At 36.9% G+C, this 15874-nt stretch overlaps 1 protein-coding gene across 2 annotated transcripts in view; it reads right to left on the bottom strand.

The window, feature by feature from the left end:
• The window catches only part of SLC26A7 (solute carrier family 26 member 7), a 72497-nt gene that overhangs the window by 25007 nt on the left and 31616 nt on the right, over nucleotides 1–15874 (bottom strand). Inside the window, exons 10-13 of one of the 2 annotated variants that reach the window (XM_037058711.1) lie at nucleotides 15189–15266; nucleotides 13716–13811; nucleotides 8004–8110; nucleotides 2209–2275 (exon numbers count right to left, since the gene is read on the bottom strand). In XM_037058711.1, coding sequence (XP_036914606.1) covers nucleotides 2209–2275; nucleotides 8004–8110; nucleotides 13716–13811; nucleotides 15189–15266 — 348 coding nt within the window. The remainder of the gene's footprint in view (nucleotides 1–2208; nucleotides 2276–8003; nucleotides 8111–13715; nucleotides 13812–15188; nucleotides 15267–15874) is intronic. The other variant, XM_037058712.1, reaches the window with a different exon arrangement.

The following is a 15874-nucleotide window of genomic DNA, read 5'->3' as shown; positions in this document are numbered from 1 at the left end:
TTCTCGGGCCTGTCATATTTAGTTACCATGAAATTCCCCACCCTAGATCCAATCACACCACATGATTGTGCCAGTAGATCGTTTTCAGTGAAGACGGTATTTTTTACAGAACAGCCATGGGGATGTAAAGTACAGCACAGGAAATGGCAGAGCCAAAGAATGCGCATGCATGACCCATGGACGTGAACAATGGCTGGGGATCGCCTGAAGGAGTCGGGGGTGCTGGGCAAAGGGGGGAAAGGGGGAAGCATTGGAACAATGGTAATAGCATAATCAATAAACTATAATTTAAAAAATATAGGTGTTCATTAAAGAATAAAGATTCAAATTGCACCAGAGAATAAATTCTCAATGGGTTGAATTCATTGCGAGGGAAGAGCTGCCCCAAACTGCAAATGACTGTTTCACACGAAAAAGCTACACAAGAATTCATGAATGGAAGAGAGGAATGGCAAGTCACCACCAAGCTAACTTTGTCAGCCTAAAATTCCACCCAACCATTCATCTTCAAGTCACCTTATCTTGGTTTATTCCCTCTTATTTTTGATACAGACATTAAATAACTAGTGATGTGTAATAGTCTAATAAAATTAAGATTGTTATGTGACACAGTTGTTATTCAGGTGTGTGACTGGATTGTAACCAATTGAAGTTTAAAGACATGAAAAATGTTCACCTTCCTACAAATCCCTACCTTCACTGTCCCGTGTGTTTAGCCTGAGAAGGTAAAGATTTGATAGAAATTATTAACCAGTGATTTCTAAGCTTAAAAATATTCAAATTCTATTTCTGTTTCAAAGGTAAGAATGCCAAAGCTCATGCATTGGTCTATATCTGTGTGGAGGGTAGATCCCTAGAAGACTTTAGGTTCCCAAGAGCCAGTCTGGGACTTTGCAAAAACACTAGATTCGACTGTAAAGTGTAAAGAAAGAAAACAGAGAGACAGGAAAGAAAAGAAAGGCAGCCCAGGTGGGAAACTTGACATTGGGACACTTTGAACTTAAAAAAAAAGCTCTGAACTTAAGCAGCTCTCTGTGAAGCAACTCTCTTCACGCTCATTAACACCCAGCTGCTGGTGTCCTGGCAGGGCTCCTGGTGCTGCTACCTCCTGCCCTGGTTCTACCCCGCAGCACCCTGACGGTGGTCCTGCCGGTGGAAGGCCAGCTGTCTCTGTCCTGAGGGTGATCATGAGGTACTGGAACAAGTAAATGTAAAAATAAAAAAAAAAACTTGATCAAGCATTTACAAAATGGGTTGAAAGTGAGGCCAAGTGGCAAAAAAAGTTCAAGGCAATATTTTTTTTCTTATTTCAAACTTGTTTTGGCCATCCATCTCTCAGAATAAAAAACTACAAGACAAACAATTGGCCTGCTAATGCTGAACAGGGTGAGACAAAGAAGTTGTTTTCTTAAAAAGGAAAGGTGTGCAGTGTGCAAGAACCCGATTCCATTGGCATTCCGTAACCAATAGAATTACATCTGTTAATAATACAGTCTCATCGTGTGTGTTAAAAAGCGATCTGACTTCACCTTATTCCTTTTTCTCTTCCCTCTCTTCCTTCGTTCCTTCACCATATAACTTGGAATGGCCTTTAGTTTGATTTGGCTCTTTTATGGAACTTAGTAATGAAAAACAGGTTTCTAAATGCCTGAGTTAATCTGCACTCTGATTCTAATGGGGACTATAGTTCTGTGAACTATGCTGTTGTTTTGTCTGAATGCTAATACAAGGTTTGTTGTAGTTGTTCTACTGATTTGTTGTATGCCAACTGCTGTGTGTATGTGTGTGTGTATATATACACATACACACATACAAACAGGGTGTAGCACAAATAATGCCCTTCTTTATTATAAAATATTTTATTACTAAATCATAAGCATGCAATGCTGTAACATAACAATATCACACTCAAGCACGCCCTATGACATTTTAGATGATATGTTCAAATTAAATCTATAAATTATTACACCCAAATTATTACTCTACCAACCATACTCAAGCAGGCCTTACTTCTGCTGAACCCTGTGTATATGTGTGTATGTGCATGTGTGTGTGCATGTGCACATATATAAAACTTAAAGTTCAAGCTAATTAAAATACATTTATAATGTTTAAAATGTCATAATTTATTGATTTCTAATACCCTAAAACTACGAGAATCACAAAAGTTATTAATAATTGCACCAAGGAAAAGGAAAGTAAACTTACATCATCCATTTCTGTTTTCACTTTAAATTCCATTTCTTTCGTGTTTTTTATACTCAGGGTCTTTGCTCTAGAATTGAGACAAATAGAAAATAAAATATCATTTTGTAATTACTGAATTAACCAGGAAGAAGTAACAATAGGAATAATCTAAAATGGTTTATATCCCATATCTCATTTGTTAATAAAACAATGATAAATCTGCATTTCTCTGAAATTCTTGAGGATAAAGGGTAACAATGGAGACATCTAGGTAAATGCAATTTACCTAATCTGGGATCCCAGCTACCATATATCCAAGCTACAAAAAGTGAATTGACAAATAAAAATTGTAAGAAAGAAGGCTAAAGAGTATATGGAATTTGACAAAAATCTTGTTTTAGGATGAAGAAAGAGGAAAGCAAGATAGGACCAAACAATGATGACTCTACATAGATTCAGTCTATAAAGATAAAATTTATGGAGATAAAACCTAAAAATTTTCAAGAATATTATTATTTCAGCCTTGACTGGTGTGGCTCAGTGGGTTGGGCATTGTACTGTAAACTGAAAGGTCACTGGTCTTGTTCCCAGTCAAGGCACATGCCTGGGTTGTAGGCTGGTTCCCTGGTTGGGGACATGTGAAGGGTAACCAATTGATCTATGTTTCTCTCACACAGTGATGTTCCTTTCCTTCTCTTTCTCCCTCCCTTCCCCTATCTCTAAAAGTAAACAAATACAATTTTAAAAAAGAATATATTATTTCAGGTTTCCAAGATGAAGATGGAGTAGGTGAAAATTATACTCACCTCCTCCCAAGACTGAAGTGGAATTACCACTCAATTACAGAAACAATCAACCTAAGTAACCAACTGAAGACTAGGTGAACAGGAGATTCATACCCAAGGATGTACAGAAGCCACATCAAGACTGGTAGGGAGGGAGTGGATTGTGAAAAGGGTGGTCCCACACACACATGTGGTGGTTGAGAATCCAGAGGGATATCTCAACTATAAAGGTCCTTCCTTAGGAGTGTGGGGTCTTAACTTAACGCTCAAGTCCCCAGCCCAGAGCACCAGACCCAGGAAGAAGAACCTACATAATATTTGGCTGTGAAAATCAACAGGGAGAGACGAGAGTCTTCTAGTAAACCAGGCACCCTATTAAAGGCCAATGCAAAAAATCTTCTTTTCAGCCACTCTCTCTGGGCTCCCCAGATGGGGGTGCAGCTTACAGTGGACAGGAGTTGTACTAGAAAAGAGTGGGTTATTTGGCTCTTGGGAGAGAGTTACAGGGACAATTGCCATTGTTCCTGTGCTAGATTCCTCTCCCGTGCTGCCAACAAATAACATCTGTACTTAGGGGAAACTTCTAAGCTCATTGTATAAGGTCAGCATCGATTCCAAAATCAGATGAAGATACTACAAAGAAAGTAAAACGTATGCTAATATCCTTGATAAAAATGGACGTAAAAAATCTTCAACAGAAATATTAGCAAACTGAATTCAGCAAAACATTAAAATCATCAAACACTATATTCAAGTGCAATTTATTTCTGGAATGCCAGGATGGCTCAAGATTCACAAATCAATTAGTGTAATAGACCACCTTTAAAAAATAAAGGATACAAATCATATAGTCATATAAAAAATGCAGACAAGGCATTTGACAAAATCCATCACCCATATGTGATAAAAACTCAACATAGTGGGATTAGAAGGAACATACCTCAACATAATAAAGGCCATATAAGACACACCCTCAGTAATCACTATACTCATTGGAGTAAAACGAAAAACAGTTTCTTTAAGCTCAGAAACAATACAAGAACATCCACTAGAGGGTATTATGCTAAGTGAAATATGTCAGTCAAAGAAAGATAAGCGCTATATTATTTCATTTATATATGTAATATAAAAAACCAAAATAAACAAGCAAACAAAACAGAAACAGACTCAGATATATAAGCAGCAATAGACAAAGGGCAGAATGATAGTTGCCAGAAGGAAGGAGGGTTAGGGGACTGAGTGAAAAAGGTGAAGGGATTAAAAAGGACAAATTGGCAGTTAGAAAAGAATCATGTAGACTTCTGGTCAAGATGGAGGTGGAGGTAAGCACAACTCCCCTCCTCACGCAACCACATCAAAATTACAACCAAACTATAGAACAACAATCCCTCAGAACTTTCAGAAATTGAGTTGAATGGAAGTCTGACATCTATGGAATTAAAGAAACCATACCCATCCAGACCGGTAGAAGAGGCAGAGACACAAAAATGCTGAATGGGCTGGTACCACACCCATGTGTGGTGGATAAAAATTAGAGAGGGATATTTTGGGAGTGAGGAGTCCCACCCCTATACTAGGCTCCCCAGCCCCTTCCAGTGCCAGAAAGATAACCCCCCATTACTTCTGGCTGTAAAAACCAGCGAGGATTGACTGAGTCAGTGGAAGAAAGTTTTGGATTCCCAAGCAGTTTCTCTTAAAGAACCTGCACATAGACTTACTCAGACTTACTCCCTCTGAGCTCCAGCACCAGGGTAGCAGCTTGAGAGACACCAGTGGCATACAGGGAGGACCTGAAGTGTACGGCATCAAGGCAAGAGCTGGGGGAGAGCTTTCTCCAAGACAGAAAGGCAGACAGAGGCCATTGTTCCTTTTCTGAACCCTCCAACTACAGAGCCACAGAGAAGGTGCCCTATCTGAGACTCCATCAACCTGGCTAACACTGTTTGCCCTGCCATGGAGATCCCCTGAGGCTCTGCACCACTCAACTTACAGGCCCACCAAAACTGTTAACAGTAACTTTTCCATATGAATGGCTTATCTTGGCCATAACTTCCTAAATTCTCTCAAACAAACAACAGCCAGCTTCAGTGAGCCCTTAGCCCCCATACCTCTAGCTAAGTGGCCCCAGGCCCAGAACTAGTCATAGTCACCTAGGTTCACAGCTTGGTTTCTCCTGGGAACTGCTAAGCAAAACACAAGTAGCAGCTATCTGCATATTATTTTGTAGCTCATGAAGGGTGGTCCCTGGCAGAACAGGAGAAAGCCAACCTTGGCCTTTACCACCTGGGAAACACCAGAACCTGTACACCTAGTGGACAGCTACAGCTCAGAGCACCACCACCCTGCACCTGCACAGATGATCCTCCACAGAGTAAAGAGGTTGGTCATCAATGGTCACAGTCAGTCCTTGCAGCTGACTGGCCTGAGTAAATACCTCCCTTTGACCTGCTAACAGCAATCAAGGCTCAACTATGAGCAGAGTGAGTACTGAGGGTATATCCCCAGTACCAGCTTGAGTGATAGGAGAAGCTGTGCTACTGGACACTATAGGACACCTAATACATTAGGCCACGATACTAAGACAGAGTCATAGCAGCTCTGCCTTATACACAAAAACAAACACAGGGAGACTGCCAAAATGAGGAGACAAAGAAACATGGTCCAAATGAAAGAACAGATCAAAACACCAGAAAAAGAACTAAATCAAATGAGATAAGCAATCTATCAGATGCAGAGTCCAAAACACTGGTTAAAAGGATGCTCAAGAAAATTAGTGAGGACCTGAACAGCAGAAGAAAAGCCAGTCAGAAGTGAAGGATACACTGATTGAAATAAAGAACTATTTACATTGACACAACAGAGTGGATAAATCTTAGAATCAAATCAATGATATGGAACATAAGGAAGCAAAAAAACAACCAGAAGAAAAAGAAGAAAAAAATGAGGATAGTATAAAGAGCCTCTGGGACAACTTCAACCATTCCAACATTAGCATCATAAAGGTGCCAGAGGGAGAAGAGAAAGAGCAAGAAACTGGAAATCTATTTGAAAAAACAATAAAAGAAAACTTCCCTAATTTGGTGAAGGAAATAGACATGCAAGTCCAGGAAGCACAGAGTCAGAAACAAGATGGGTGCAAAGAGGCCCACTCCAAGATACATCATAATTAAAATGCCAATGGTTAAAGATAGAGAATCTTAAAAGCAGCAAGAGAAAAGCAGTTTGTTACCTACAGGGGAATTCCCATTAGACTGTCAGCAGATTTCTCAAAAGGAGATTCGAAGGCTAAAAGGGATTGGCAAAAAATATTCAAAGTCATGAAAAGCAGAAACCTACATCCAAGAGTTCTCTACCCAGCAAAGCTATCATTTAGAATCAAAGGGCAGATAAGGAGCTTTTCAGACACACACAAAAAAACATGCTAAAGGAGTTCATCATCACCAAACCATTATTATATGAAGTGTTAAAGGGTCTTACTTAAGAAAAAGAAGATCAAAACTGAACAATAAAATGGTAATAAATACATAACAATCAAATATAAAAAACGAGGCAAACAAGATCAGAGATGACAGAATCATGGATATGGAGAGTTTTGATGATTGTAAGATGCCAGGGTGGTTTGGGGGGAGGGGGGAGGAAGTGAGGGGAGTAAGAATGACAAACTGGTAGTTACAGAATAGCCATGGGGATGTAAAGTGCAGCATAGGAATTGGATTAGCCAAAGAACTTATATGTATGACCAATGGACATGAACAAAGATGTGGGGATTGCCTGAGGGAGTGGGGGGAGCTAGGTGGAGAGGGGAAAAGGGAGGAAAACTGAGACAACTGTAATAGCATAATCAATAAAATATAAGTTAAAAGTCATGGAGATATAAAGTATAGTTAGGGAATATAGTTAATAATATTATAAGTATGTATGGTGCCAGGTGGGTACTGAAAATATAGTGAGGGACCACTTTGTAAAGTATATGATTGTCTAACCACTCTTCGGTACACCCGAAACTAATACAAATATTATTAAATATAAGATGTAACCAAAAAAGAAAAGTATAAAAAGAGAATATAGTCCTGGCTGGTATAGCTCAGTGGATTGAGCACGGGCCCGTGAAGCAAAGGGTCACCAGTTCGATTCCCAGTCAGGGCACATGCCTAGGTTGCAGGCCAGGTCCCAGCAGGGGACTCATGAGAGGCAACCACACATGGATGTTTCTCTCCCACTCTTTCTCCTTCCTGGCCCCTCTCTCTAAAAATAAATAAATAAAATATTTTTTAAAAAGAGAATATATTATTGTACAAAGAATTTCAAAGGAGGAATAAAAAGTGAGTAAAACCATTATCAGATGGGAAACAGAGATAGAACTGCTCACAGATGTTCAGTAAAAAGTTAAAAAGAGAGAATGTTTTCTTCAGTAAATTGGATAAAAGTATATAGATATGACTTCTGAAAAATTAAATTTGTTGGTTCTAATTTTCTAAGTGATCAAATTGGTTTGTGTCTCATTATATACTGCATCTCTTAATTAAAAATACTTCTGCAGTACAGTGTATGGCAATGGAATTACTTTTTTTTACTTTAATAGATTTTATATATTATATTTTATAGTGCTGACAAAATATTTCTCTTAATTCAGAACATTACTATTACCCCTGTGGATTATTAGCCCTGTGGCTCAGTAGAGGAGTGCTGGCTGGTGAACCAAAGGGTCACCGGTTCAATTCCCAGTCAGGGCACATGCCTAGGTTGTGAGCCAGGTCCCCAGTTGGGGGCCTACGAGAGGCAGCCACACACAGATGTTTCTCTCCCTCTCTTTCTCCCTCCTTTTCCCTCTCTCTAAATATAAATAAATAAAATATTTTTAAAAAGAACAGCATTATTATATACCACATGTAGATAAAACATTTATTTTTCTCCAATTCTCTGATAACAAATAAAACATGAGAGTTTCATATACTCCACAGAAATAGAAATAGCTGGTAACACCATCCACTGTTATGTCATAGTAAACAGAACATTTAACTAAGATCTTACCTTGACAAGCGACCAATCACAATTGTTACAGTAGAGACAACACCAAACAGCAGCCCCACGTTGGCAGCGAAACATATTGTAAATACGTATGTACTGACCCATATGCCCTGAAAGAGAAACATAGAAAAAAGACATGGGTCCTTTGGTATTTTCTTCTTTCTCCTAAGTGCTAAATTCCTCACAATTTTATTCTACAACATTCCTGAGACCCAATCTCTCAGTAAGAAAATATTATTATAATTTATTACTATTATAAACAATAGTTTATATTATTATTTAATAATACATATTATTATTAATGATTTTATTGTTATTATAAAATTATTATTTGCCTGGGCTTCTGATAAAACAGAAGTCTTTTCTATAAAAAGATCTGATGTAGTTTATTGCTCCACAAGACTGAAATCTAACAATGTGACCAAAGCCATTTTTAGATCAACCACTCCATAGATCGTCACTACTTTATCTGCAAAGGGCCATTTTTTTTTTTTTTTTTGAAATTGGGAAAGCTAAAACATCAGGGCCAACTTAGTTCTTATTAAGTTCAAATATTAGTTCAAATATCTTAGTTCAAATATTCTGGGAATATTTCAAAAGACGGCAATAAAATACTATTTCTCCTTTAGCTGAAATTCCAAAATTATTGCAATTTTGTCAAAGATTTTTTCAGGGTGGGGGATGGGTTTTTTCACATAAGTTTGAAACCACTGTTTCTAAAGGGCATTCCGTTTTCTACTTGAAATACTTTTCCTTTGTGTTATTTATCCACACTGAGCTTGAAAGTTTTTTTAATGGTGGCCTATTTCAAAAAGCTAAACCCTTGAAAGAAGAGGGATTTTTACTGTAAAATTACTTTTGACATAAAGGAAACAAACATCTGGAGTAAAAGAAAATGTATGTTTTAAGTGTTCTTATGTTAAGATCCATCCCCTGAAATATAATGTTAAATTAGTGCTCATTATCACTTCATCTTCAGGCGCTCATCTAGTAAGTTGGATGCTGAGATGTTATCTCTCTGTTCAAGTGAACAGTCATTTGAATCTTTTATGTGTGTACAGTAAGCTTTTTTCTTTCTTAATATATTCTCTATATCTGTATCATATGTCACTGTATCATATACAAAATAAGGTTGCAAGGTTCGATCATTACTTTAACTTGCCATGATTGTTGTTTCTCCCTTATCCCCTAATGCTGACTTAATCTACATGGGTGGGGCAAAAGCCTTATAAGTCCAATTTCTCCTGGCCAACCTGCATAATTTAATAGAGCACAGGAACCTGAGGACTTTGGTCTCTGCCATTCTAGCAACCACAGAGCCTGGAGGCCAGGATTCTCCAGAGTACCAACAATTTTGATAGCATCTGGTTCCATTTCTAAAGCATATTCACTCTCCCACAACACCATCTGTTGTTAGCCAGGCTTATAATGCTTCATTATTTCCCAGGGCTACATTTATATCTTTGAAAAAATATCAAATGGAAATTAATAACATAGACGAGTAATTTGGTTAGAACAAGTGCCAGCACTATTGTGTAACAATTCCTATTAAAGACCCAAAGGCTGGTTGTCACAGTCATAAGGAATTCGTTAGCTCCTGGGCACTTATTTGTTTCATTATGTGTTCTTACTTGATTCTTTTCCTATTTTGTACTCACAAGCCCTAAACACAAACTAACCCCAAAGCTGACCTCAAACTGGGAACACATAAATCCTTGCTCCCTAAAGAAAATGCACCAGTGTAAAGCACAATATAGCAGCTACTCAGTCGCGCCACCTCTTCCTGAGCCATCCGTTAGCCCATCTGTTTTGATGACTGATTAAAATTATTAAATTTCTGAAGGTCTGACTTCTATCCCCACTGTTCAGTTACTCAAATTCAGTCCTGTGCCCAGGGTCAGGCCTCTATTTTGGATCCCTATTTTCCCATTACCTCAAAGAGAGGTTTGATCTATAACTAAAATAGAATCATTGTACAGCTGTAAAAGATTTAAAGATATAAAATTTTCTGATTTTTTAAAAACATTTAACTCACAACTTTCACACAAAGACACATATCTTTGGTAATTTTACTTCCATATGTTAGGTCTATTCTATTTATTGAGTAATCTAGGCACATTCTGACTCCTGAATAATATCCTCCACTCACAAAAAAGTCTGTGCAATATTTTCACTACAAATGCTACACTCAAATCACAAGCCAGTAATCCAGAGTTGAGTTCCTTGCCAACTAGTAGATAGCCATCCACTTCAAGTATCAGAGCTCTTGACAAGCTAAACTCAACGTCACATTTAATCATAATGTATTGGTGCATCTGCTATATATTCATGTCATGTTTTCAACCTTATTTGCCCAAACTGCACTGCCTACTTCAAGTTTTCAACTATTAATCTCTATATAGGAGAGTACCAACCCTAAATATTAAGCCATTTTTTCCAACCGTCTACCAAATACCTTCAAACTCCATTTGTCCAAATGTAAACTAACTTGAGCACCAAATCTACCCTTTCTCCCACGTTCTCTTTCAGTTTAATAACACAAATACTCTCAAACACACTGCAATCAGAAATCTTGGAATCACAGTTTACTATTTCTCCTTTTTCATCCATTTGTCTAGTCAGTTCCCAAGTTCTATCAATTATTAATTTAAAAATTTTCCAATCATAACCTCTCCTCAATTCACTGGTAATAGTTTAGTTCACCTTTGCTTTCCTACACTATTCTGAGAGCCTTCTATGTAACTAGGTCCTTTAATTATCAGCACTTAGATCATTTGCCAGACTGCTGCCAAAATCCCCTTTGTAAAGTGAAGCAACGTAAAGAACTGAGAGGGGACAGCCAATGTCAGATCATCCCAGAGCCTGTGACTTGTGAGGCTTTGTTGTCTAACTAGGAACAAATCTTCAGATTACACACCCAAATCAGAGCTGTGGGCTGCCCCACCTCACTTCCTGTCCAGGCCTCCCCACATTATTTTTCAGCTATTAGCTAAGTCCACTAAAAATGCATTATAATCATAAAGGAATCATCAAAGGACTTACTCATAGAAGTGAATAAAATTGAAAAATAATAAAATAGAGTGTAGGTTTAGACATAATAGGTAACATAATTTTGATGGAGAAAACCTTCAAAAACAGATATGAAGAGTCAAAGAAAAAAATATAATTAAAAATATGGACAGGAGATAAAAAGGAGACTGGGAAAGAAATTAAACAGAAATAAAACCCTTACAGAGACAGAAGTCATATTTGAAGCTAAAGAAAATGAGATCATCACAATCAGAAATACAGTGACTAGAGATACAGAGATAATCAGAGATATAGTGACTAGTCCGGAAAATCCACACACACCCCCCAAAATAATCACGCAAAAAGGTGCATATAAGATGAAAGGCAAAATTAGATTGAAAAATATATAATTTGTTAATAGAAAAGAACGTGTTAGATCAGAAAAATATTATAGATCAGAAAAATATTATTAGATCAGAAAAAATATATCAGAAGATATATTAGAAAAATGTGTATGTAATCTTGATTCTGAGATCAAAAGGATATGTTACTCTGATACAAATTTAATAATGGGTACTCAGCTAAAAGAAATTTTCTGATAATATGACCAAACTTCCTGGGCAAGAAAGAACCTCATTGAGTACTCCTTCGGGAAAGCAAACATAAAATAGAAAAAAATCATATTGATATGTGAATTATCTGCCTTTTCTTTTATGGTATGAAGATAGTTTCATGTCTAAAAAGTCCTGGGGGAAAACATTTTAGACTCAGCAAAAAACTTTCTTCTAGTATAAAAAGAGAACTGGTAGGTATTTTCACCGTGCAATAGCTCAGGGACTAAAAACCACATGAGTTTTCTCAGAAAGCTACTGAGAGATGACATACAGAAAACAAAGAGATGAATGGAAATTAATAAATCAGGATTGAGAATCCACATTTAAAAAATAGAAGACTAAAGGTAACCACTAAATGCATTTAAACGATATTCTATGTTCTATAACTCAAGAAACAACACCATCTTTCTCCAGTGATGCTACTACCTGGAAACTTAGAAGTTATTCTAGAACACTTCGCTTTATATGAAGAATTGGTGATGAGAGCTAACTAATGTAATATTTTTAATATTTTTCTAATCTATTTCCTCCTCTTGACCCTCATGGTCTGAGTTTTGGTTCAAGCCATCCTCATGTGTTTGCCTGAATTACTCCAATGCTCCAATTGCTGCCTACCTCTTCAGTCTGACCCAGCTTCCTCAAGTCACCTTTCTAATACATGGATCTTATCCCTATTTTCCTTTTCAGTGATGCCTCACTGACTTTAGGGTGAAGTTTAGTCTTCTTTGTAGGGCATGAGCAGCCTTTCTCAGTCCAACCCATTCTTAAATTTTCCAACTCCATCTGTTTCTACTACCCTCACACTGTATGTTCTACCCATAATTCTTAAAAGAAATTTCTTCTGACATCTCTCCCCTCCAAATATGGTAATATGTTCTCTCTTAAACAACTAATGTGTTCCTTAGAAATATCTTTATAATAGGACTGTCAAATAGGCCGATAATTAAGTTTGCATCTTCTCATTTCTCTATTTCCTTGTGCTACCTCACATATATCACCTCTAAAAAGTCACGATCCTCCATTAACCCAGATAATTTTGGCCTGATTGTTTGCCTACAAAATATGTTCATTCAGGTCTCAATTCACATTTCAGCTCTGCTGTGAGAATCTTTCACATTAACCCAGTTCGAATTAAATGCCCCAGCCTCTATTTCTCCCCAGCACTAAGTCAGTACTTTTGCCTCTAGGACACATTGTAGAAGTTTATGTTTGTGTAAGTTAATGTTTCTGTGTCTGCTTCCTACACAAGTAATTCTTTGTATAACCAGTGGCCCTCAACATTATATTTGGTAGGAGCTAGGTAATGCCAAGCCCTAGGAGGAGTTTTATGAATAGGCACCAGCATAAAGAATCCCCAAAGTCTCTCAAAGAATCTGAAGCAGGGGAACACACAGATAATTGAATTTTACTATGGTGAATGTCATAACGGATCTAAACAAAGAGTATCCATGAAATACTCCACCCATATTGCAGAGGAAAAGAATTCTGGATGCTCTTGCGTAGACACATATCTCTGGAGTAAGTACGTCAGATATTTCTGTTAGTAGAAACCATTCACCATTGTTTTGTATAACTTAATCTGCTCCCGGCAATATCCCATTAACAACGATCCTCTCAATGTAACCCATGTAGACCACAGCTCATGAAACTTTTTGTATTTAGAATGAATATGGCCACTATTAAGATTTTCACCTTAGAATACTGTGGCATACATGTCTTAACAATTAATCCTGATTTTTCACACGTGTTATAAATGGTCATATTTCTATTAGTGTGTACTTCCTTGGTGAGTTTTAGTGGCAAAAGTAATTCCTAGCAGAAATTAGGAATCCATTCAAGTTAGTTAGTGTTTCTTTAAATGTTCTCAAACAACACATCAATCAAAATTTGACAAAATTCCATGTCTGTTTCTTATAAAGACATTTTACATTTTAATGCATTTATTAAGATTTTGAAAAAGTGAATGGTAGTTTATAAAGTATACAAGTCTTATACAACTAAAACTACTTTCTGCAAATGAAAGTGCTAAATTTATTTTGTTACATGTGGTTAAGCCAAAGAAAAAAAAAATTTAGGTTAAATCTCTACTTACCCAATCAATTTTATCCACATTCCAATATTTCTTTAAATCCCGAAACTGTATGAGCATTCCCTTCAGTCCTACAACAATAATACTCGCAAGAACACACTACAAATAAGAAACAGATTGATGAAAAAGCAAGATAATTTTAATAACAATTTAAAAGAACCAAGGTGGTTTTTACTTTTCTGTTTGTAAAGTACTTATGAGAAAAAAGCAATCACCATTTAGAAGAATAATGTAATATTTCTTTTGTTTAGAACTAACCTATCATTGCACTTCAGGAATATAATATCAATTCTAGAAAGTCACAGAGTAAAATTTATGTCACTCTAAAAAATTAGAAAGAAGGAAAAATAATGAATGACAAGTGTGGGTGTTATAATGCTGACTGCCCTCTTAACTCTATGATTGTTCACCACCATTTGTTTGAAATTTGTTTGTTACAAAATAAACATTTATATTTATATCATGTTTTTTTCTTTATAATTGACTTATCAATTATCTGGTTTCACCTAAAAGATAAAATTCTCTAGAAATGTGAATTTGATTGTTGAAAAACCCTCCAGTAGGAATGATACAATCTCACTATATGAATGAAGCATTAGACAGGACTGAGACAGTCTTAGGTTCTCTGAAAACCAGAATCTTACTCATGTAACATTGGCGCCTTGGGCGTAGGAAATACAAGGTGAACCACTGGTACTAGTGTTCTGAGTCACTTTTCATACGAATGTGTCAGAGGTGGCAAGATATATTTTGTTTCCTACTTTCTTGCCCAGAACACATTGTCTAACAGTATAAGTTAAGTGAAATAAGCCAGGCAGTGAAAGACAAACACTGTATGATCTCACCCATAAGTGGAACCTAACCAACAAAACAAACAAGCAAAGAAAATAGAACCAGAAACATTGAAATGAAGAACAAACCAACAGTTACCAGAGGGGAGGTGGCAGGGGATAATGGAGGGGCAATGGGGAAGGTTTTTCAGGAACATGTTACAAAGGACAAAACCAATGGGTGGGTAGGATCGAGCATGGGAAGTGGGGACGGCTGGGCTTGGGTTGGGGAGTTGTGGGGGGGAATGGAGGCAACTATACTTGAACAATAAAAAATGTGGAAAATACAGGGAGAAAAAATTAGAAAAAAGTAAAGGCAATGAATATCCAATCCAAAAAATAAATACATTCTTCCAAAGTCTATTTTTATAACAGATATTGCCTAGTTCCACCCTCCAAATGAACACAGAATAAATCTAATTCCACTCTGCCATTTTTATACAAGAGCCTAAGCATTAGAAAACTCCCATTGGTCTCCCATTGTGGCCCTTTCCGGCCTCTCCTCCATTCAACCATTACTATGTCACACCAATGACATATGGATCATTAATGATTATTGAAGTTACTCTTGTAAAAAATTTTAATATACAGTCATTCTCATCAAAAGTAAACTTAAAAAGTAGATCATGAAAAAGCACTACTATACCATTGGCAGCCAGTAAAGCAAAGGTCCTAGGGCATAAATGACTATCAGGACAAAAATGCAAGATATTAGACAAGCCACCTGTAAAATACAAGACAGATAAAAAAGAAAACCTTGAACTTTCTTATTATTCAAAAGTTATGGGGGGAATATCATTCATAGGCCATCTTGACTAGAAAAAAAAACAAAATGTTGGCACATCATTATTAAATTACATAGACCATCATTATCTGTATTTTGCAGCTGGAAGAAATCAAATGTGACATCTGACAAGTTGGCGTGATATAATTAAGTCAGTGATGACAGAAAAGCAATTTCATGCCAAAAATTTAAAATGCAGGACACTCTCAACTTCTATGAACCATCACAGCAATGGCTTTTTTTTTGTTGTTAATAGTGAAAGCAACATTTCCATGAAAAGCCCTTTAGCCCATAGTTGTTCGGCTTGACTCCCCTCCTCATTTCCCAGGGAGTGATGTGGGTAATAACTGTATACACAGCTTAAGGTTTTTCTGTGTTGAGGATAAATTTTCACTGAAATATTTACTCTCCTCTTTGGACTTGTTAGAAAGGCATCTAGTATGACGTATTATGTAAGATTATGGGAGAAATCTCTGCAGTGAAACAGACTAATTTTATCAATCCTGGAAAGTGATTAGTATCATCTTCTAACCAGCTCAACCTGCTGA

The sequence above is a fragment of the Sturnira hondurensis genome, unplaced genomic scaffold (genome assembly GCF_014824575.4).
Source record: "Sturnira hondurensis isolate 20B ecotype Veracruz unplaced genomic scaffold, ASM1482457v3 Scaffold0010128, whole genome shotgun sequence".
In the NCBI taxonomy this organism is placed as follows: domain Eukaryota; kingdom Metazoa; phylum Chordata; class Mammalia; order Chiroptera; family Phyllostomidae; genus Sturnira; species Sturnira hondurensis.
Note: the sequence above shows the minus strand (reverse complement) of the source record. Positions and strands in the feature narration are given on the sequence as shown.